Raw genomic sequence first — 24,731 nt, 5'->3', positions numbered from 1 at the left:
ATGTCCCTTCACCAGGTGCTCAATCACTGGCTCAGGCAGTAACTTAGCTATCACCACACAACTAGCCACAGGCACTATAAATAAAAAACGCAATACCTTAATAGTCTACTGTGCTTTTCCATCAAAAATGGCTTCATAGACTCATAGAGTGGCCTAGGTTGAAAAGGACGTCAATGATCATCTAATTTAACCCCCCTGTTATGTTCAGGGTTGCCAACCACCAGACCAGGCTGCCCAGAGCCACATCCATCCTGGCCTCGAATGTCTCCAGGGATGGGGCATCCACAGCCTCCTTGGGCAACCTGTTCCAGTGTGTCATCTGTCTTGGATTTCAGTGTGTCTTACTGTCTAGGATTTAAACACAAATATGGTAAACTTGATTACAGCAATGAAATGGTTTGTACAGACAACTTAGTTCATTCAAATGATCACAGTTTATTTGCCAGATTAAACAGTAAGCAGCTTTATTTTTCATTAACTTATACTTCTAACAGAAAAGAAAAACAAGATATTTTGATGTAAGGCAAAAATAACATCGGAGAACAATATTACATATTCCCATTTTCTCCAGCATCATACTTTTGGAATAATCTCCATAAATCTGTTTTTACAATTTAAACTATGCAAAGTCTGTGACTATACCTCAAATGTAAATAGCGTATTCTTGAGTATTCTGAACTGGACTATGAAACGGGTGCCTGCATGATGGATTAGTAATATTCTGCAGTGTATTTTAGTAATCAAACACAGGCTTTTTATCAAAGCATTCAGAGACGTCAAGTGTGTTATAAATTGGCTTGCTGCATTAAAAAAAAAAAAAAAAAAAAAAGAAGATTAAAATGTTCATATTCAATCTTGCAGTATTTTTGATTCAGGCATATTAGTTGTCATTTTTTCCCTGGAATATTTTCAAAGGAATGACTTGTTTATAACAGGGTTTAGACAAACTGATGTTGGGAAGAGCATACGTCCCATTCTATTAAATACCAAGAACCAAACTTCCCCCAGTAGGAATCTGCAGAAACACAAGCACCAGACTTACTTATACCAGAGGAGTAAACCATAAATCTCTAAGCATGCCAAGAAAAATCTGCATTTCCTCGAGCCCTGACATCCACCTAGCTGGGCAGCAGCAATTCATCCCACAACACAGCCCAGAGGCTGTATAAACGCCATACACTGGAAACAACTTGTGGTCACCAGCAGTGGGGAGGAAATTCAGGTTAAGCTCCTTGGTGGAGGAGGTAGCGCTGCATCTGCCCTGGCCAGAGGCACTCCTGCCTCTTGCTCCTGCCCTCCATCAACAACATCCCCATTTTATTTGCCCAGCAAAGACTTACTGCACAATTGCAAAGTTACAGCCTCTGCAGAAGGGGTCTGCAAAGCAAGAACAAAACTTTAAGCCAATTGCTTGAGTCCCATTAAGGAATAAAGCAAGAGACATAAGAGAACTGCACATGAGAAAACAAGTATTTCTCACTTAAATCTTTAGAAATAGCAAATACAACTTTTGCTAGGGAAGCAACTTGATCTTGTAGTTCATTGGCAACACACACTGGATTTTTCCTCCGTAAAGACATAATGAGATTATTATTAGCACAAAAGGGATTACATCGTAGAATGCTTTCCTTTAGCCGCTGTGCATTATTACCACTTTCAAAGGAAGGACTTAAAGACTTCTCATTATTGCTATCTAAGGATCTTTCTTTGGCTGGGTGATCAGGAATGAGACACAACAAATTCTCATCTTTAAATGTCACCACTCACACTCAGCTCGCTTCAGTTTCCCACTACTACACAGTTGGAGGATTGGATCGGAGATCAAGTATCAGAGTCACCGACTGCACGAAATTAAATCAGCTTAGAGAGAAGCCAAAATAATATCAAAACTTTCTTTTAATTACATCTCGAGCTTTATGCAATACAAACATGACATAACGTTAAGGTTAGGGGAGCAGACAGAGGTTTTGAAAGAGTTCTGATTTAAAACACCAGAGAAAGAGAAGGGTTACAGTTCACACGACATGTTAGCAGGCTGCAGGCAGAGGGTCCTGATGGAATGCGTGGGGACTGTTGTCAGACAAACACTGCTAAGAGGGTCCCAGGGGAGTTTGAAAGCTCCCAGCATGAGTATGCTGTTGGAAGTGGCAGAAACTGAGAGTTTTGTTCCACACATCCATGATGGCCTCTACTTCTACCAGCTGTAGAATTGACCAGCATCTACCACCTCTGTCTGGAGGGAAATGCAGTCACATCAATCTCTTCTGTAAAGTGCCCAGTGTGGCAATCAGCATTCCCACCAGTAACACATTACATTAGGGTTGCAACAGGCTGGAGCTGTCCAGTTTGGCATTAACTTGTCAAGGAAACCATGGCATTCTTCCACAGCTATGCAGGAGATCCCTTTGGTTACTGCAGTCTCATGGCAGCATGTAATCCTTGGTCCCTTTTCCAGAGAAGGCAAGTGATGAAACTTTCATCAAATTCTATGGTAAATGCCAACTTCATTTTGACTACTTATTCTTCTGGTGTCCGGTACAAATGCTCCATCTGACAACAGGTGACCACTTGTGTAAACTGAACTTCTATAGTATCTTTAACCTTCCCAGAGATGCTATGGTGGGCCTTCTCCCTCTTCAGAGTAAATAAGAAGCAAAAAAGTGGGGAGGTTGCAATAACAGCTTCCACGTTCATCTCCAGGAGCAAAGAATCTGGAGTCTCAAACAAGCACACATTACACTTCCTTGCAGCATCATAGATCTCAGTTGGAACAAACTGTTGCTCCAGTCAAAGAATTACACAATTCACTGGCCCTGGATATGCACATACTTCCAGTTATTCAGGCCATCTATACATACTCGCATATGCAGTGTTAATACAGCAAGTGTCACACACAAGTGTATGCACATACACAGTGGCAGAGCTGGGAATCCAAAAACCAGACCATGACATGCTAGCACAAAAAAAGAAGAAAAGGAGAGAGGTGGAAAAAGAAGAAAAAGAGGCAATCTAAGCTCTTGGCCTTGTTCTTCATGTTTCTTTAGCCTTGTATTTGGAATACAAGCAATACAGAACCCTCATTGTAGTCTTCAGATCTCCTTTCACAATATCTGTGGATACACAAGAAGGAACACAACCAGATGGGAAGTGTTAGCAATTCTAATTGGAGGACTAGAGGATTCCACCACTGCCAAAGCCAATCTTCCAACTTTCTCCAATTATAATGTAAACTTACATAGTTTAACTACAAGAAGCAAAACAGGAACCACAAATTCAGAAAAATATTTATTCGTTAAATGAACATAAGAAAAAAGAACCTTTGCTGCACTATCTTGCTGAAAGACAGGATAAATAATGTATAGCAAGAAATATTCTTATCTCTTGTTCTCTGATAGAACAAAGAAGATAATTTAATAGGACTTTGCACCTTTCATTTCTCATACACCTTTCATTGTTTTTGATTTTTCTATGGTACGAATCATACTGGGAATTGCCTGATACTATTTTTTTGTCATGTTTCTATCATGTTTTCCTGCTGTTGGTTGTTTCCTTTTTTGATTTTAGTTCTCAGCTTCCACTTTCTTGTTATGCAACCTTCTGTCATGTTTAATAATTGCAACGGAAGATTGTAGCTAATAGAGAAGGTTTGCTGTTCTTCTGATACTGTTGTAAATCATCAGAAGAAACAATGAAACACCAATAGATGAGATCCTCAAACAGTAAGTGTACATCTGTAGTACTCCTAAATCATATTAAAATCAATTACTAACTGATGATTTTCCCCATGAAGCTAAGGATCTGTGGACGTTAGCACCAATGTTTTTTTTTAATGATTAAATATGTATTAGAGGCAGTAGAGAATAGTCAGAGGAAAGAAAAAAGCAAGGCTTTAACTCTTTTCATATAAAAAGTTGATCCCAGCATGGAGATCTGAGCTCATGCCAGTTACTTGTTTCATATTTAATATAAATAGCTTTCTAAACTCATAGCTCTATGCCATATGGCAAAAGGCCCACAGTTCATACATGCTCATCACGCAAACTTCCAGAATCACTGAAGTGTTAGAGGAAAAAGAAAACAAAAATGAAAACAGAGGAAGTCCTATATTCTGTCATTCCCTCTCCTTGATGCACTAGGTTCCATACTAAATACAGACATAGACTTGTTGATGAATAACTAACAATGGAAGAGGTAATTCTTTTTATTTTTAACAAACACTTGATTTTCTTACTCAGCAACAAGATTTTGAGCTTGCGGGAGCAATGACAGGCTGAGGTTGCACGCCTTGTCCTCTGCAAGAAGTCAGCCTGAGCAGACACAGCCCTCTCTTGTGCTATTTGAGAACTCATTAATGCAGCTGCATCCCACATCCCCATTGCACATGGATGAGCAGCTGGTCAAAAATGTTCTGTCGGGCAATTTTTTAGTTAGAAAGTTGGACTCAGTCAAGGGAATTTTTTTTGGCAAGGTGAGAGAGGAACAGGAACATACATCCCAGTAAAATCAGACACAAAGCACTGACTCAGCAATATAAGCATTCACTTGAATGATGGAGATCAAGACTCAGCTCGGAGGTCTGAAGTAGGCAGAGCAACAACCAAGACCTATAAATGTCATATTCAGGCGATTGATCCACCAGCCACTCTGGATTTGGATAAAAAAATTATTCTTTCTGATTCTCAGTACATTTTCTGAAGGGTGCCTTCTCATATAAAACAAGTTTGGTTTTGTATCACCTAAGCTTCTTATGAAATAGGAAGATGGCTTTCCCTCCAGCTCAGCTGCTGTACTTTCAATAAGAACTGCCACTCTTCTAAATCAGTGACAATCACTGACTTATTAAACAGTTTAAATTCAGTGTAATTGATATATCTGTAATAGTGTAACATCTTTAGCACAGAAATAAATTCAAAAAAAATCAAAACAATGTTCAGCTTTATTATTATTCATTCTGAACAAGGAACTATGGGTCATTCATATAATGAAATGCATGGGTGTCACACTGCAGAAGCTACTTTCTTCAATTACCCTGTTTTGCTAGCCAGGATGTTAGTAGTGCTACTCCAGACAATTCTGTGTCCCATGACTTACCTTCAGAGTTCACAGAAAAATTGAGAAGACCTCCATCCGTTAGCAAGTCCAATGCAAGGTTAACATTGTGAAGCTGTTGACAAGAGAAAGAGATTAATGTAACTGAAAATACTGTCCATCTAACAGCATAACAACCAGCATGGTTTTAGAAGTATTTCTCTAGTAGCTGGAATAAGATAGCGATTCATAAATACACACTAATATTCATCTCTTTACTTTTGATGGAGTGCTCTTCAGAATTTCTACCATTTATCATATAAAACCAGATGCGCAACCCATCTCCAGCAATATGCATCCCACCCATGGGGTGGGAATAACAATCCATTTATTTAAAAATAGACCTTGCATGAGAAAGTCTTCTGTTAATGGATGTTTCCACAGGGAAAGCAGAGTAGATTCGCAACTGGATCTAACAAATGCACTGAATTTATTTCTACTTTTTTTTTTTTTTTAAACAATGCCCATATGCTTACCATATTTGGAGCAAAAAAGTATGCAAAAGTTGTCTGTATTTCATTTAGTATTACCAAGATTGGAAATCTTCTGATCAGCTATATTTGTGAGGTTTAATGCTTTAACTTATAAAGATGTATATGCATGTAATAGTAGTGATGATATCCCTTAATGTTACTCCTGAGAAATTAAGCATACCTCTATGAATAAAGGCTGGGCTTCTTTTCCCAGTTTTTCCTCACTTGTTTTTCTCTCTTTCTCGCATGAAAGTTGCACCACAGGCATGTGCAGTAATGATGAATGATATTTCAACATAATATAACATTCAATTTACTAGCTCCTCACAGCTTAAGGGCAGCTATTTACTTGCATGGTAATTAGCAGACTCTCTCCCTCTAATGATGTAACAAGGCCTATAAGAACTTCAAATTTTCTTTGTATGTTCCTTAGGCTACTGAGCAATTTATCCTTCAGGAGGTACAACATTAAATGCTGCCATGCTGTTCCCTATTATCTTCTGACAAAAAGCACTGGGGTTCCACATGCATAAGCCAAGCAAAAACCGTGTGCTCTGAAATGAAGCGATAGATTTATGTTTTACACGGTTCTGTGATTTACAAGTAACCAAGATTGACAAAATTTGAGCTTGTTTTCTTCCTCTTATGCTCAGCAGACAGGGGAGCTTAAGCTCATGCCAATCTACACAATTTTTCTGATCAGAATAAATAAATCAAATGTTTTCTTATTGAATCAGCACAGGTGAAAGGATCTCATTTTCCTCCCTAAAGCACATGAGATTTGCAAGGAAAAGAAACTTGCAGATTTCAAAGTAAATCTTCAGACAGAAATACTGATAATTACCTAAGAAAAGCAACCTAGAAAAGTAAGTTGTTCCTTCCAGCTGCACTTCCACACTCAAAAGAGATGGCAAATTCTCTAGGATTTACAATTTGACAGCAATCAAAATGCTTGGGATATTTCAGCTCTGGGACTGGTTTGACAAAAAATACCAAGTCTGCACAGTTGTGATAAGCACAGGAGACTTCCCAGGCCTTATCACCTGGCCACACAAAGTTCACCCTTCATTCCAGCCTGATGATTTCATAATTCTATCCCTTGTCTTATGATATATGATTTCCTATAGACATGAGCACCCAGAACCAGACCTGATTTACAGCTGCTTACAAGCCTTGCTGTTTATAAGAGACACCCAGAACAAAAGTAACCCACTTGGAGCACAGACTTGCTGCACCTGCAGGCCAGTCACCTCCAGGATGTCATCCCCACTTTGTTCAGCTCTCCTGCCCCTGCAACATGAACTCCCATTCTCCCTATCTCCTTTAGTTTTTGTTTCTATTTTCCTTCTTGGTATCACAGCTTCCATTCCAGCTTCCCCTCCTTGTGACTCACGAGGCGCACTTATCAGTTTGGAACTACAAGCTTCCAGCTTGAGAGCAAGTTTGTACACTGCACTGATCTCAGTGGTGCGTGTGGTTGTCACACTTTTATTACATGAATGACATGTTTTAAATATCAGCAAAGGTTATATTTTCATACTTTACTGTACCAATTAACGTCTAAAATGGCAGGGAGTAAGACAGCACATGGGGATTGAAAGACATTTTATGTTCAAATGACAGCTGAACCATGGTAGTTCAATATTTTTAGTTGTACTGTCATCTTGCTTTCTTTCTTGTAATAAACATCAGACAAGAATAACAGTAAATAGCACTTTGGCAAAGTATTCAACAGAAAATACAGCTCTTGAAAATAATTTTGCTAAAATGAAATTGCTGGAATGTATAGTATTGAATTGAACCAGTGTATAGTCCCATTATAACCTCATCTGGTGCTAGTGACCATTGGAAGCAGGGTAAGAACTAGGTATTCTAAGCTCGGTTTGTACCTAAAATGTAGTAAAGGCATCTCATTTCTTGAGATCCGTGCAAGTCGGAACAGGGCTAATACAAAAAGGAAAACATTATCTACAAAATCTTAAATGAAAAAATATTCATTGACTTCTCCTGAAGGAAGAAAACGTTGAAAGTTTGTTCCTAATTCAGTGGACCAGAGCACGCAATTTCAAAAACTGAGTAGAGGAGGAGAAAGGGAAAGATTTTAAGCTTTGATTTTGTTTAACTTTTCAAAATCTGTTTCCCATCATCTTAGATATAAAATCTGAATTTTCCTAATGCCTTTAACAGTCAACCAATTTTGAAAAAATCTGAACCTACATCTCAGACAGCTGTACTTTTAAATGCTTTGATGATCTCCACAGAAGTATTTGTTATTGAAGAAGGGATCTCTGAGAATTTTCATCACAGATAAATAGTGCCTGGGGAGATGAGCTGCAGTGAGACTGGGAATCGACATTCGTGTGGGAAACCCTGAATGCAAATCACATCAGAGGAGAGATTCCCTTCTCAGATATCTCTAGAGCACAAAGGATATGAAACATTTCATCTTCAGAGACCTAAACGAATACAACCCAGGAAAAACATCCAGGGTTTCAACTAGATGATCATTGTGGTGCTTTTCAGCCTAGGCCATTCTATAATTCTGTGATTTTCTGAGCCATTCGTTGACCCAAATGAAAAAAGCTTTTTTTGATTTTATGGTGCAAAGGCATGCGTGTATACAAAATCATCAACATAAATAACAGTTTTCATGGTCAGCTTCCTGGAAGTGTGCATGACCCACCAGCGTCAGCAACTGAGCCACATCAGAAGCACCTATGACCTTAGCAACATCAGAAACAATTTGAAAAGATCTCAGATGCCTCAAAACATTTCAGAATCCTGGATGTGTGGCTGGGGCATTCACACCAGCAACCCAGCATGCACTACCTTCTGGCTGATACTACTATTTTCTTTGGAAGTTCTGATAAAACCTGCCTGGTAGAGGTTGAGAATGGAGCCAGGAAGAAAGGAGGTATATTCTCAAGAGCTTCTAAAGTACAGAAGGGGCTTTCAAAATGTTCTGGTCATGTCTCAATTACGGTATATTTTTAGGATGACATAAGGAAAGCTATATGAATCCAATTCTGTTATGCAAGATATGTCATCCGTTTAACAATGTCATTTGTAGGACAGACTAGTAGGAGGATAGCACACCAATTCCTTGCTGCAGAGAGACTCTGATTTTAACTGGAAGGCTTCAGAAGAATGCATCTGCATAAATAAATGCAATTAACAATAGCTCACATCACATAAGACAATACATTTTTGAAGAAGATATGTCCCAAAGTATTTGAATAGCACCTAGTACCTGCGTTTGTACTGTCCCAAAGCATCATCAGCAAATACTGTGCGTGTATATGGTTTTATACTGCAGCAGCAGTTACAGCAAGACACGGAGCTCTTCTGACATATGGAAGCAATAAATACACAAGATGTTTGAAGCTTCGGGTTCTAAGCGATTAAATAACAACTTACCATCTCTGTGGTGCTAGCTGGAGTCAGAAAGAAATCCCTTAAATTCAGAAAATAACCTTCTAGTTGTCCAATTAACAGAAGTAAAATAACTCCATCTGCAAACTGGAAGAGGAATGATTTGAATATTATTTATTATGCGGGCTTTTAGTAAATTCCAAAGATAAATACCAGTGATAAGAGAGTTGCAATGGTACTCTGGCAACCAGACAGCCCAGTGACTCATCCTCCTCGACCTCTCAGACAGCACGCTTCGTGCATACTTACATAAGGCTCCTAAGCTCATATTAAAAAAAATACAACCTCGTGAAAGGACTGCTATTAAAACAAACAGTTCCAGATGTGACGAGACTTCGGATAGCCACAAGTGACAAACACATGAATACACTTGTGCGCAGTGCCTGAGATTTACAACAAAAGCTTCCCAGAACTTCCCCTCTCACAGGCTGATTTCTCCTGCTGCTATAGTGTATGTGTCCAGGGAAGCAAAGAAAAAAGGATCAGGGACACCCCTGAGACCTCTCCCCATCCCTTGCTCCATCCCCAAGAACAGTGGAGGTGTGATGGAGCCTCTCTTTCCTGTGCGTGGGAGTTGATCCTGGGCTGCCCAGCAAGTACTTCTGCAATTTGACAGACTCTAAGGAAGCTCGATGTTCAAAGGATGGAGTTCTGCCATTTAAAGAAAATCAAGCCTTCCTACCCTGCAGCAAACCCCGCATTAAAGATCACTAAACACCAGCAACCAACCTATCAGTGTAATTCTCAGAAATCAGCCTTACTTCAGAAAGATGGGAGTTCAGTCAACTCTGAAAATGACTCCCTGTAGCATTACAAGGAACGTACAGTATTCAGTACAATGCTGTATTTTTCCAATTCTTAGAAGTTTCTCAAATTTCAGAGACCGAAGCCTGATATCTTAACCCAAAGCTAAATACAATCGTTATGTTGACAAGTTTAAAACTGATACAACAAAAAAGAGGGATCCTAATGGTGAAACACTCAAATAAATGACAGGAAATGATAAGGTTCAGTTCAGTGCAGGCTACCTGAGATTCCATGTCTTTCACATTTAATCCCAATTTTCCAACATGCTGGTTGACGAACTGCAAAAACACCTATGGAAAACAGGAGAGGAATAAAAGAGCACTTTTTTCAGTGGTCATGAATTATGTTTCACCTAATATATTTTGATTGTGTTAAGGAATAAATAAATAAATTACCTTTTTTACATCATCCAGTCTTTCAGGAGCACGGCTAAATAATTCATCAAAGGCATCATCCGCTGTATCAAAACAACATTAATTGATATTGTTTGGAATAAACTGTCAGATCACAGGTTTAAGATGGCTTGAGAAGGAGAAAGGCAATCACACCTTATAAACCAGGGAGGAAAAATGCTTTAGGGAGAATGGAAAAAATCCTGCTTTTGGATTTAACACAGGACGGAGGTAGAGGCTTCTCTTTAGCCCGATTATACCAAATTCAATTCATTCAGCTCTGTAATTGTTACCTGCAGATGTTCTCAAGATTTATACTGCACCAGTTCTGGCAGCAAAACCAAATGAGGAATACATTTCTAGGGTGCAGGTAGGCAAACGCAACTCTGCTTAAGAAAGGTTCCTCCAGAAAGTCAGCAGCAAGGAAGCCTCTGCAGTGAAGGAGCTTAGCTGGTTTGCCCTCCCTCCCTGCTGGGAAGCAGGTGAATGGATCCCATCACATCTCAGAGCCAGTCTGCAACCTGCAGCAGTCTCAGAAACGAGAGAGCCCTCTTCTGGAGCTGTGCTATGAGACTCCTTTCAGCCTTTGCTAAGCAAGCCGTGTTAAAAATAGATGGAGACAGCATTCTGAAGAGTGAATTTCAGATTTCTTTTTCCAGTAGAATCAATCCTTTGGAAGAAATACTCAATTACAGTATTTTTCACTATTTCAGCCCACGCTAGAGGCCAGTCAGGGGAATAAGTGATAAACACATATTAAATGATACAGTTTGCACCTCTGCAAAGTATGAAATGCTAATACAAAGGGCTCAGCAGAGAATTAAAACAGTTGCACTCATTCACCAGGGATGAAGAATGCTCCTTAGTAGCAAGGAGCAGCTCATGGTGTGCTAGCCAAAAGCCTCTAGCCAAAGCTTGGGCAGTGCCAAGACATTCTGTAGGCTCTGCACACATGGACAATTTTCACCTCAAGTGTTTCATAGCCCTGAAAGGCCCTAAAGGTAAAATCTCCAAGGAGGCTGCTTGCTTTAGTGAGCTGCTATCCATAACTAAGCACCAGATTTCAGAATCCTGAAATTTCAGAAAACTGCAGAAAGGAAATGACATTGCAACTACTGAGGCAAGAAGAAACACAATTCTCATGGCACTGTGTTCATAAGCAGTTCCAACAGAGAGAATGAGATCAGCACAGACTAATTATTTCTTTTAGTTCAAGGCATATTTTGTCCCCAGCCAGGGCTTCTCTGCTGGGTCATCAGTTCACTGCATCATTCCCTGTCTCACCTCCCACCTGCAGCCCACAGGCAAAGGGACTATCCAGCTTCCAAGCCATATTGTGCTGAATATACAGACTTTAAGAGAAGACATTTGCAGAAAAATGCTAGGAGAAATCAATGAGTCTCCACTAATTCTAGTGGAAACATAATGATTTTATCACACGGTAAAAATCGATCCCACTTTGGGGCATAATAATACTTAATGGAGAAGTGCTGGACTTGGCAAAGCCAGTACTTACTTGACTGCTCTTCTGAATTCTCTCTAGAGGTGCAATAAAAAAGAAAGAATTAGAAAAAGCATTCAGCAGAACTAATCTTATTCATAAGCAAAGCTTATCTGGGCCATCAGGCACCTTGTAAAGCAGGAGATACAGTACAAAGTGCCATTAACTTTATGTCAGAGTAACTTTTCAAGAGACACTTTTAAGCACACTGTATATCCGTGTAGATACTTGGAAACATGAAAATTTAACTGGCCCACAGACCAATGAACATTTATTTTATAAACACAACCCATAATAACCTCTTGCAATAAGCTGCTCTTGAAATCAGAATTTGAAGGTGTTCTCGCATATAAAAGATGACAGTAGGAAAGTCTGTTTCTGGTTCTTGGAATGATGGCCATATTTTCTTGGTGTAAAAATGATATCCTGCCAGATCTTTAATAACCACAACACCTCACAAACTCAGTAAGTCCAAACCTTACTTCATCAAACCAGAATAAGCAAAAACCTGCCTCCATTTTCTTAATTTATGGACACAATAGAAATAAATGAATAGTAGATATAAACCACTGTGGCTTTATAAAATTTCCTGTTTATTTTACAGTGAATTTAGAGTACTGGATGTTTATTACTATTTTTATTACAATATTCCATGGCAATAACAACCTCATAAATACTTGTATACATTATTTTAGAGAAATTTAAATAAAAAGTAGAACATGCATATGCATGCCTGCTTTTATGATTTTTGTCATCATCATAATATCAGATAGTTTTTGTTTCTAAGGGGAAAAACACCCACAATATTTCTTTTCTGATTGACAGTGTACAAACCAAATATATCCCCTCTTACTTGCTTCCTGTGATATATTCCACCCCATTTGCTGTCTTTAATCCTTTGGAGGTGTTCTGTTAAACAGAAAATATGTATTTTTGGTTTTGTTATGCAAAAAAAATCTGAAAGCATTAGTGACACTTTCATGAACTGTCTGCTGCCTTAAGTGACTACCAGAGAGCATTGATCAAGAAGCCCAGCACAATTAGTACAGGCACTTTGAGAGGTTGCTGCTCCTTTCTGCTCTCTTCAACCAAGAATGACCTGTTCCCTTCAGGAGCATTAATTTCTCTTGTGAAGAAACAGCTCACCACCAAAACCCACCATCTCCATTACCACGGCCCCCTCTTTCTCAGGGCTAATGTTCATTTCTGATGCGGTGGTTTTATAGATAATCCCTCCTGATTTCTGTGCACTGAGGTACTTGCAGCCACACAGGGCACTAGTGGGAGGACTGCTTTATAAAGAGTCTGACTTTTCAATGGTGGGAAGGATTCACATGACAGGAGCATCTGAGCACTGCAAAGGGACAAGTAATTAGAGTAACTCTAAGAAATCAAAGAGTCTACTTGTTCCTGAGTGCTAGGCTGGGACACGGCCCCTAAAGAGGCTGTCCCTCCCTGACACTTTGAATCCTCCAGACATGAAAAATGTACTGTAAGTGTACATATGGTCCCAGTTCCAGTTACCACCCTTCAAAGAGTGAAAACTCTAGGTAATGCCAAACAGAGTGCAGGGCTCAAAACACAACAGAATGGCAACTGTACTGTTGAAACTGTGATGTAGTGGTGCTGATTTTTGCAACTGTATCTCAAACCGTGGGCTTCTGAATATTCTCCTGAAGTTCCATAGCTGACTTCAAGAAACACAGTGGAGAAAGAAAGCATGCAAATCTCAGCTCATAGAGAAAAATATCAAAATGTGACTCCAATGGACAGACTCCCCCTACAGAAAGAAACTAATGTCATGTTCAATAAGCACAGGCTTCTACTTTAAAACATTTAGAGAGAGCAGGAACAGAATTTCTTTTGCTTTTTACTGATACCAATAGCTGCTTTCAGATTGGACCATTCCTTTTTTCGATCAAAGAGAAAAGTAACATGGTGTTTCTATCCTTTTAAAGTTACAGCACCTGAACTAAGCTCAAAAATTATGGTCTAGTCATTAAATTGAAAGATACAGTTCACAGAAAATAAGTCTCCCATTTACTGTTGCACACACATTTCTCCTTAATTATAAATAAAACTAAGTCTTGTGAAACGTTTTTAGGATACTCGGTGACAAATATTAAAGCCATAAATACCTCAAAAGTGATTGTTTCCACATGAACATTTGGAGGAAAAGCCAGACTGGGTTGGAAGTGCTTTGCTATTGCGACCAGAAGATGCAGTGTGCTCAGTAAATCCTTTGCTAAAATCGCTGTACCATGTAAAGAAAGAATACAAAGTTTATTGTGCAGAACAATTAAACCTCACTGTAATATCTAAGTTCTTCCTGGACAGAGCATCCCAAAGTCACAGTAACACAGATGGGACATCAAGTTGAGGTTTATATCACATCACAATTCAGCAATAACACGTCTTGAAAGTCCTTTTTGTGAGACATTCACATGGATGCTAAAGGCTGTTAAACTACATACCTGGAGGACACAGCTGCACTTAGTCAGGGACTAGATATTCTTGTCTCACCTGTGGTTCAACTAATAATTGCAAACAGGTCATTTAATTACTGTTCTGGCACTCCACTGCTTCACAGCAGTCTTACAGCAGAAGAAGCCTCGGGATGGTTGATTTTGTCCTGTTTCACAGCTGCACCTACCTTCCACACTCCATTTCAGCTGACTTTCTTCCAGTTGCAAACACTTAGCCACAGCTTCCAGAATCACAGAGAGTTTCTGACGCTGTTTTTTTTCTGTTAATGCTATCTTGTCAACATCCAGCTTGAGAGATCCTAGATTTTCTTTGACAGAGAGCCCACATAAAGAAGATGGATGCATTTAACACCATCACAGAGAGGGGAAAAAAAAAAAAAAATCAATATAAAATCTCAGCAAAACACACAAAGTCTTGTTTTCAATGCCCAGTACCATTTAGCAGCTTCCACACCTCAGACCCACAGCCCGCCCACAGCATATGCCTTATCAAACTCCCACTCTCTCTGATAGCCTCAAGTAAACACAGTAAAACTCTGAAGGTCTCAGCCCATTCCTTACAGCAGCATCTCCATCCCCAGCACTCCACATCACTCCTTTTCCTAGGGGAACATACAAGAATTCAACACATTAATCCTTCCTGTAGGTACTGCACAAAGGCCATACCAACTCACACATAAAGAAGAAATCCCAGCTCATTGCTCAGACAAACAATTTATGAAAATAAGCTAATCCTATTCACTCTGCTGTCTTCAACTTTGAGGAAAAGGAGACAGGATTTCAAAGGAGTGCCCAAAAAGAGAAAAACAAAGCAGGGACAGGGAAAATGAAGAAACAAATGGACCAAGAGGCTGTTCCAAGAGATCACATCTTTAATAAATTGATATTCATCAATTCAGAGTATTAGACCTGAAACTTAAAAACGAAAAAGCTGGAAAATATACAAATCATTGTGCTGATTCCATTGGATATTTCTGGTAGCATCATAATTTGCCTTTGTGCTCTTGGCTGATGCTAAAGACTTTCTGAGAAGACAAACAATATTTGTATAAAACAACAGTGGATCACCAGGCATCCATTCAGAGTTGCCTTTATCACAACTTACCCACAGCACTTTCTGTTCAAGAGTATGTTTGTCCTACCTTTGTAAAGGTTTTCTGTTATTTATTTGCGAGCTTAACTCAGAAGCAGCTTACCCAAGAGATGATGAAGTACCAGCCCATCATACAGATCTTCTTCCAAACTTTTCACTACTATGTGCTCCTCTTTCAGAGTCGTGTTAATCCAGTCAATCAGCAGCTGTGGAGGGAAACGAAACAGCTGACAATTATATTTTTGTCTGGACAAGTCCTCAGTGCTATGCCATGCTTTACCTCTTTCTTTAGTCTCATTTCATGTTTCATTTTGCTTTCAACCTCTACTTCCTTTTTCCTTCTTGGTTATTTTTTAAAGAAACTGGAAGTTAAGTGTCAATTGGTTCTTCCTAATAATACAAGGCTCATTAGCCACGTCTGGGCAAAGTTTTAAGTGAGACAAGTACCTCCCAAGTTATATTCTCATGAATTTTGTAGAATTAGCTTCACAGGGAAGAAGGCAGATCCTATTGCCACTTCCATTAGGGAGAAGGCAGTACAGTAGACCCTACCTTTATTAGACATCAGAGAATTCACACAGACAAAAGTTTGTGAAAGCTTTCTCTCATTCTGTGGGTCGTATCCTGCATGCACAACACCAGAGGAGCTCCTCAGCATTTCCCCATTCCTTATTTAGTCACATATGCTAATACAAAGGCAAGATGACCTGCTGAAGCAGAACTAAAAAGCAGCAGTCCCAGCTGGTTATCAATAAGAATCTCCTGAAAAAGGACATGTATTGCTCATATTGCTATTTTTACTGCTGCAAGTGAGTGCTTGGAGTATGTTGTATGGGTGATCTCCTTCTCATTTGATGTAAATATAAGAGATAATTCATAGCAGGTCCCTGTAAGTTAGCCAGCAGTAACAAAAATATAAGAAACAGTTTATAAAAATACAAATAATGACCTCTGGGATGCTTGAAAATGCATGAGAAAAAAATGCCCAACTTGGGCACTTTCCTGAACTGAGGAGCTGACAAAGCATGTGGAAGCACACTACCTCAACAACAAAGTAACTGGTGTTTTCTAGAGCAGAAAGCTCTGCTCCTGCAGCCTAAGACCTGGTGATGTCTAGGTGGGCAAGGGCTAGACATGTACACCAAATGTCATGGTACAGGCAAGACCAAAAAGCAGAAAGTACTGCTAAGTATAGATTTATGAGCCTCCTCGTTGGGTATCTCAGCTGTTCACAACCACGACCACAGCCTGCAGCTCAGACTACTCTTTCAAGTCCTGTTACTGGGGTCCCATTCAGCTGCAGAGCAGTGTGTAAAAATGAATAAATTGAGAAAAGAGAAAAGGAATACCTAAAGATGTTTGCTACTGGCTTCTAAAGCAACCATCTTCTCTTTTACACATTCTTCAATATTTACAGTCACTACAGCAAGCCATTTCACACTTCTTAGCTCCCAGCTTCAGAACAAAAACGTAATGCAAGACTGTCTTTTTCCAAGTTAAATAAGGATCTCCACAGCTCCCCCTCTGCATCCCAAGCTCTTCTCCGAAAGAGCCACAAACACTTTAGATCAAGAGGGCAAGCAGTAGCAGTGATGGCACATGGAGGATGCCCCCCTTTGCATCTGCATTTCCACCTCACCATCTTCCACAGAGAAGACAGACAGCGACAAACATTCTTTCAGGAGTTTCTGAGAGGAAAAGAATCAAGCACTGAAGCTCACAGAAATCTCCATATAATAAGGAATCTCTTCATTTTTGGCAGTCTGGAAAGAACAAATGCAATGTCTCTGTAGACAACATAATTGCATTTCGCAGCATCACCTTTCAAGATTTCCTCTTTCATATAAAAACATTGTGAAAGCCTGACATAGAAATTAAATATTTTTTATCAAATGTGCATGAAGGTTTAAGAAAACATAATAAAGAAGCACACATATTTAAGAATTTATGAATGCCATATAACACACACAACAGCACAAAGCCTAAGCTTGTTATTGTAATATTTCTAACACTTTTAGTATCTCCATAATGCAAGAAGTGCCAGTCTCAAAAGAGACACACCACTTTTCTTGCAGGAAATTTCAGTATGCTAGCCTTCCCCTGGGCTATGCCACTAGAAAAACACAGTGATTGAAAGCACAGGGGGAATTTTCAAAATTACTTGGAAATAAAGCACTTCCCCGTGAAATAGGATTCATCTGTCACAGCCACCTCTAGCAGACAATGAACTGCACAACAGCTTGAGGGCTTTTCTCTTCAATTTCACTGGTGACTTGCACATCCTCACTCCTCCTTATTCTGTTATTTATTAACCCATCAGGCTGCACCTTAGCTTGCACCAAGCCTGCAGCCTTCAGTGAGCTGCAGACGTAAGGCAGAGGACAAGAGAAAACTGCTGACCATCACCACAGTAATTCCACAGCCTGTTATCATAGGATCAGGAGAACCAACTTCAGTGTACTTGAACGTCTCCTGTTAGTCATAACAAGTGTTGACATGGATTTCCTTTCAATCACAGCTGGCTGTCCTGGATGGATTCTTATTGCCATTACACTATTGCTACAGCCAAGTAGCACCCGGCTACTTCATACACATGTCCCGAGTTATGTGAGAAATCATGTAAGAAGAATCCCAGATTTTAAACCCGCTCTCCACTTTACGCACAACAGAGACCACTCTGTGGGGTGTCAGCACATAAAGCTTAGAACTGTACTTGACAAAGCCCAAATGCCAGCATCAGAACATGCCCATGCCCTTACAGAGTGAGGATCTGGGGCCAAGGAGCTGAGTAATTTACATGACTGAGCAGCCATGTGGCAGGGTACAGCAATCTCAGGTAAGAGTTAAACACTATAGTAAAAGAAATTGTACCAGTTTTAATTCCTCCAGTTTGGGATTGTTGCTTGAGGTGGGTTTTATGAGTTTCCTCTTCTCTCCTATGAAGGAAAGAAACAAGATCAATTACAATTATCAGATACGACTCGTGCAAGTTTTCCATAAAATCTGCAGTACCACTAACTGACATATGTAGAAATTGCCATTTTTTATTTCAATTGATTCCCCATAAGGAAGAAAATGACTTATCAAAACATTAAAGATTGCTGTCAGAAGTTATATTCCAACGTAATTCAAATCAATAAATCTAGAGGGACAATCCTGGAAACAAACAAAAGTTAGGCAGACTTTTATGTATGAAATTTCAATTTCAGTTAAAGAATCAGCTAGGACTTGTGTTGCTTCTTCATTATCTGCTTCAAGAGAGTCAGAGGCCAAACTACATGCACATCACAGCATTTACTTGCTGCCGATGAAGCCAGGAGACTACTGTTGAAAAATACACGATTCATTCGTACTACAATTTTTCTGCTTGTCTCTTCAGGTCACTCCTTGGACCTTTTTCTGTCTTGGTTTATGAAGTACGTACCTGGAGTGATGACATTCTCAACGAGGAATTTATTAAGAGCAGCAGGCTGTGTAAACGCATTTAAGAAGTCTGCGTCCATTGTATTTTTTCAGTCCTGGTTACCTGATAAAAGATACAGAGTAAAAGGAAACATGAGTAAAGAAGGCATGAATAGAAGAAAATAACAGTTAGGAAGAAAACAAATGGAAGGGCTTTTTTTTAGTTATTATTTAATGACCTGTGAATTACTTCTAAAAACAATCTGAAAATAATATTTAAATGCATAATAAAAAAATGTAAAGTTAAAAAGAAGCTTCATTTTTTTCTGTTAATAATCAGAATGTAAGGAAGGAAGCCCTTAAGCACAAAAACTTGCCTTAATTCCAACCAATTGTTTCATCTGAATCAATTAGTAAAATCATTTTTCAATTTACATTAAAAAAAAGCTTTTGGCTTCTAGATACCAATACATATAAAAATGATCAATACTTAAGAACTATTAAATCAAGAATGCAGTAGTTAAATTAGACATGAGCTTACAGATACAAGCAGTTTCCTTTACTAGACCATCTGGTACAGTTGTGTAAAAAAAAGCAGCTTCCTTCTGGGTATACAACCTCAACTTGGTGTTAAATTAAGTTGCACAGCTTCTCAACAATTTGTACCTTAAACACAGACTGGAGAATGACTTCCCTACGCAGCCTAGCCATCTTTGAATGAAAGCAGAACAGCAATACACAACACAGAGATGAAAATACCCTGTCAACAAACAATACTAGAGGCAGGCTTTTCTAAAATGGCTAGGAGCTGCACAGAGGACAGCAGGAGCCAAAGAATGGAGCTGTGGGAGTAGGGTGGGGAGGCTGTATAACACTCATTTGTCCTACCAAGTGCACCCTGATACCAGCCACGACCTATGAAGAAGGGTCTGGCAAAGATGTCCCCTAGTGTTCTTGAATTAAACCACAGTACAAGCAAAGACAAGTCTGATTTTTTAACCACGCATACGTAAATCTGTTCCATGTTGCCTACAAAACACGAAAGACAGAACTAGGCTCTACAGGATGCTTAAGTGGTAGGAAAAGTTCCAAGTGCTTGCTTTTGCAGTCTGTGTTTATGTAAAGGTTGATCGGCCAAGTCCACAAGACTAAGAAAACTAGGATGCTTTAACGTGGCAGAATAAAGCAAGGAATAGTACTAGAACCTGAGCAGTCTCTTTTAAAAGTTTGTACAAAAAGGATAGCTCTTCTTTAAACCAAAGATCAGTTAACTTCAGCAGATCACAGAATCGTGGAATATCCCTAGTTGGAAGGGTCTGACAAGGATCACAGAGTCCAGCTCCTGGCTCCACAAAGGACCACCCAAAATCCAAGCCCTATATCTGAAAGCTTTGCCCAAACTCTCCTTGAAGTCCGGCACTTGGTGCCATGCCCACTGCCCTGGGCAGCTTGTTCCGTGGCCCTACCACCCTGTACTGCAGCCCCTGTCCCTGACCCCCAGCTGCCTTCCCCTGACAGCTCCATGCCGTTCCCTCGGGCCCTGTCGCTGTCACACAGCAGAGCTCAGCGCTGCCCCTCCGCTCCCTGTGAGGAGCTGCAGCAGCCATCAGGCCTGCCCTCAGCTCCTCTGCTCTGCGCTGAGCGCACCAAGGGACCTCGGCTGCTCCTCAGACACCTTGTCCTCCAGACCCTTCACAATCTTCATAGCCCTCCTTGCTCCTGGAGCAAGAGAGCTGCTGCAAATGCCATTGCACAACTGTCCAGAGACAGTTTCCAAAGTGGCATTTCTCTGGTAGTTTTTCACTCAAAAATGTATAATCCTCCTTTGCAGACTCTCTCAGTGTTCATTAAAGACTCCAGTCAAAGTCCACTATGAATGTGTATTTTAACACAGATCTTGCCAAGCCACAATTATTGCTAGGAAGTGGCAATTAAATACTTTTGCATATCAGTCTTGCAAACAAATTGGATACAAACCCAACAGACAATCAAGGAAGAAGAGTCACAAAGCGATGACTGTCATTATGGCTGCAAAACTGAATGTTGTCACCTGAAAGGTGGATAATAAATTAAGATACTTAGGAGAAATTGAGTCACTTAGTGCCTGGGGAGCAACTGAACTATCTGAGATGAGACTGTCTAGAGGAGGAAACTAGGAGGAAAGAGGTAATTAATACAGAGAAACCTAAGTCCAACTTAAATTAGATTTCTGGCACTTGTTTTGTCTTGGAAAGTTCTACTCTAAAGCCCTATGTAATAATCAATGTAAACCACAACTTACCAACTCAACTTCACTGCAATATCCAACTTGCACATCCCTTACACTTCCTTTGAATATTTACACATTAAAATAAGGCATATTGCCTGCCACATCCTTGGTATCTGTTTGGCCAAGGAACCCAGGCATCAGAAAGCTACCTTTAACATTTGGAAGCCTATAGGAAAGGGTCTGAAATTAAGAATTTACACTAACGAAAGGTAATGTACTCCAAGGACTAGGTCTTGTGTGTTGTACTTGGCCAGAATGGTAAAATGGCCATGCTGCGTGAGACAAAATGTCCTGTCACCTGATACCAGAGATCATTTGAATGCTGCTGGTCCTTTACAGCACCCAAAGTCAGATGCTTAGGGAAAAAGAAAATAGAGCAAGCATTAACAAGTTACTTCCCTAAAACACGCTCACAAGCTTCAACACCCTGCTGCTCAGCCTTTCTAAACCAAAACTGGAGTCCTAATAATTTGATGCTGTCAAAATACTTAGTTCTCATGAACTTCCCAGCCTGCCCATGAATGCATGCCTCTCTCACCATTCAACAGTGAGGAGCTGAAGAGCATAGTGCCAACTGGTATAAGGAAACACTTCCCTTCTGCTTGCTCTGACCCTAGGCTACATCCTCTGAAGCGCCCCACTACACCTAAGTGGAGAGCCATTACTTCATTTTCTTCACATCTTTATGTTACTATGCTGCTACAGTACACCCTCAACAGTCATCTCTTTCCACAAAGAAGCACACCCTACATCCTTTGCAGAGATGCCATTCTGTAACTTCGATCATCTGAGCCCCCATTTTCAGAGCCTTCTCCAATGCTACCACATCCCTTTTCAATTGCTAGGAAGCAGAACTGCACAGGTTTAGGGCGGTGCCCTCTGCATTGTTCTGCATGCCTTTCCTCCTAATTCCTAACATCATTTGTTTTACTGATCACTGCTGAGCTGATTGAGCTGGCACTTTAACAGAACTGTCTATTAAAACTCCAAGATCTTATTCCTAAATACCAACACCCTGCTCTGAGCCCATCACTTATCTGTAGAAACAGTATTGTGTTTTCCCACTATGTGTTTCACTTTGCATTCACCTATACTGATTTCCAACTGCCATTTCAGAGGCTAGGAACTGCAGCTCCTTAGCATTTAATAGACTCATTACTTGTTACTAATAATTAGTGCTCTTGAGTAGCCTCTTGTGACAAGTTTCATTGCTGCAAGGCTTGATCCTTGGTAGCGGCCTTTCAAAAGGTAACCTGCTGTAGAAACAGCATGAAACAGAACAAAATGGGATTTGGACTCCTCCTTGGGTTTAATTGCTTAATGAGAAATCGGAAAGGATGGAAGATTTGCTCACCTGCAAGCTTCCAGGCTTCCGATAACCTCTGCAGTCTAGCGCTCAAATTCACTATCCAGAGCTCTAACTGACATGCTATTTTTCTCTGGCCTCCTGCATGAATTATTTATCACTATTAGGAGGAGAGATCATTCCAGGAGACAACTGTTTGAATATTGATTGTAGTGGCATTTCACAGTGGAATTTTTTAATAAAATTGAGCTTTAATTATTGACTATTCAAATGAAATGGCTTTATGTCGTCCTTCGTTCTCTTTTACTGAGATGTCACAGCCTTGTTCACTTTAAAAGCAACAGCTGCTGTATTCCTCTTGCACCACCTGCCGTGGTGAATTTTTGGTAGGCTGAGAACTGCATAATGCTGCAACAATGACAGATAAACCAACTCATTCTCTTAGTGACCACATCAGCTCATCTCACGTCAGGTCTTCTCACAGTCTGACTCCCAGATATCCCTGATGTATGATATAAAGCACTGGTGAGAGGATATCTGAACTGACTGTAGGATATACACAGGCACTCACCGACGTTACCAAATTGTTTCAACTGCTGAACTTCCTGTTTGAACAAGACAAAAGCCCTGCTCTGCATCAGCACGAGCACATTTCCTAGGAACAGTTTTCTAAACAGATCACACAAACAGGGAACAAAACCCAATTCTGAATGCTAGCGATAACACTTCTGCCTTCAAAAAGGCAGAATAAATAGAGAGAGAACACGCACTGTGCACTCAGTTTAAAACTTATTTTTACTTCCTTGTTCAGTATCAGACTTTTCAAGAGTCACCAGCATCAGAAGAGACACTGTCTCAGCAAGAACAATCCATGCGAAAGCATTAAGAAGCGTGAAGCCCTATAGCTGAAAAAAAAAACCCACCAAAATTCCCCCTGAAAGAGTCCCAAACTTACTGTTCAATTCTTCAGTATTTCTCTAGAAGCTTTTCTCACAGCAGCGCGATGCAATTGCTCAGGGGCTTGGTTCCATTGCAGCCCCTGCACAGGGCAGCACGAAGCGCGCACACTGCGTGGTGGAAGCTGCACCACACAGCACTGACAGCACTTGAAAATGAAACCAGAGTCATAAGCGGAACTTCATTGTCTGCGTGCTCAGTTCCTGCTGGAGACTGCAATAAACAGAAATACAAATGCAGGAAACATGTATCCTCACAACTCCTGAAATGCCAGAAGGTATTAAGCAAGATACTGTCATTGTTTCATAGCACCACATCGTTTGCTAGTACACATCGCTGCATGTTTTCTTTGCCTTTAATAAAAGATCCAGTGACAGATAAAATCATCATGCTACATTACACCTCTTACTCATGGCCCTTAGAGCATTTTGTAAGGCAGATCAGCACTTTTCTTCCTACCTGGCAGAAGTAGAAAGGCAGAAGGAAATAAGCTCATTTGTCCTTGGACAGCTAATTAGTCACACCAGTGCCCCAGATGCTCATCTGATACAAGAGTTACCTCTGCTAGGCAGATCTGATACTCTGCCTCCCCTTTTTTTACCACAGATTAAAGAGAGAAAGCTTTCCACAGCCATCACTTCCCCTGGACATCGCCTTCAGGTATCGCTTACAGTTGTTAAGTCTTCCAGAATAAAAAAGCAACAGCTCTGCAGTCCTCCATGAAATCCCAGAACAAGACAGGAGACAGCCACACTAATTAAGCCAGTCTGTTTTAACACTATTAAGGGACTGACTTCTGTGTTTAGCTCCACACTATAGATGAGAACTAATAGTTCAGCATGAGCTAAATAGGGTAAAGGAAAGTGAGATGAAAACAGACTTCCAGGTGCTATGAATTCTTAGTAACTGAGAAATTAACTCCAAAACTTTCATCTAGGGGTCGAAGTACAAACTTAGCATACTCTCTAAGCAGAAAAAAAGCACATTGTATCAATTCAGAAAAGACCAAGAGTACATTCTAACCTACACAGGAGTGCAAGCCACAGCCTAGAAATGTAGGGAGTAAAGTCCACAAAAAGGACAGCTGGAAATGCTGCACTTCTGAAATCCAGTTTCTTATCAGCAGGCAGAGCGAGTAGGAACAACTAAAATTTGGGGAATTTATCTGTAGTTATTAGGCCTTTCCGTGCTTCATCTAGCAACTCATGTTTCTTTCTTAAAAGTCTCAGACACAATGCAGTGCAAGACAGGGCAAAGAACAGTCTCGAACAGTGGATGGGCATATTTTTCTTCCAAAATATCAGCAGTGCATGAAGCATCCAGTCTTCTGCGGAACTGCACTAGTAAATTCAGTGCCAGAGTTGCATCTTGCCCCATGAGTGTTTCCATCCATTCCCAAAGCATGTGTCACGCACACAACCACACGCACCTAGACTTCTTATAAAAATAGCCACTGAAGAACAATTCATGGAATTGGTGGTACTCCCACCCGTAACAAGTTCTGATCATATATTTTCCTGCTTTC

General features: G+C 40.2%; 1 protein-coding gene across 2 annotated transcripts; it reads right to left on the bottom strand.

Annotated features, from left to right (window-relative positions):
* Positions 1-415: 415 nt before the first annotated feature.
* Positions 416-23,345, bottom strand: PARVG (parvin gamma). 2 transcript variants are annotated; one of them, XM_042890245.1, is made up of 13 exons: positions 23,205-23,345; positions 18,697-18,798; positions 18,144-18,208; positions 15,376-15,478; positions 14,347-14,487; positions 13,832-13,947; positions 12,547-12,602; positions 11,709-11,731; positions 10,196-10,257; positions 10,022-10,090; positions 8,979-9,080; positions 5,092-5,164; positions 416-3,110 (listed from the first exon to the last, which is right to left on the bottom strand). In XM_042890245.1, exons 2-13 carry the CDS (start codon positions 18,773-18,775, stop codon positions 3,031-3,033), a joined length of 969 nt encoding a protein of 322 aa, XP_042746179.1. In that variant the 5' UTR covers positions 18,776-18,798; positions 23,205-23,345; the 3' UTR covers positions 416-3,030. The 2 variants fall into 2 exon arrangements, with proteins under 2 accessions (XP_042746179.1, XP_042746181.1); XM_042890247.1 differs by lacking the exon at positions 416-3,110 and having other exon boundaries at positions 10,022-10,121.
* Positions 23,346-24,731: the final 1,386 nt, after the last annotated feature.

The sequence above is a fragment of the Lagopus leucura genome, unplaced genomic scaffold (genome assembly GCF_019238085.1).
Source record: "Lagopus leucura isolate 7727_CA_CO unplaced genomic scaffold, USGS_WTPT01 Super-Scaffold_100159, whole genome shotgun sequence".
NCBI classification, from domain to species: domain Eukaryota; kingdom Metazoa; phylum Chordata; class Aves; order Galliformes; family Phasianidae; genus Lagopus; species Lagopus leucura.
The sequence above is the reverse complement of the archived record's forward strand: the minus strand, read 5'-3'. Positions and strand labels throughout refer to the sequence as shown.

Bases quoted from the DNA above. Each gene is read 5' to 3' on its own strand.
- PARVG (XM_042890245.1), bottom strand. From the start codon at position 18,775: ATGGACGCAGACTTCTTAAATGCGTTTACACAGCCTGCTGCTCTTAAT. The intron at 18,209-18,696 runs GTACGTACTTCA...TTTCCTTCATAG, and splicing joins TGAGAATGTCATCACTCCAG to GAGAGAAGAGGAAACTCATA. The intron at 12,603-13,831 runs GTATTTATGGCT...TCTGTTTAACAG, and splicing joins TGGAAACAATCACTTTTGAG to AACACCTCCAAAGGATTAAA.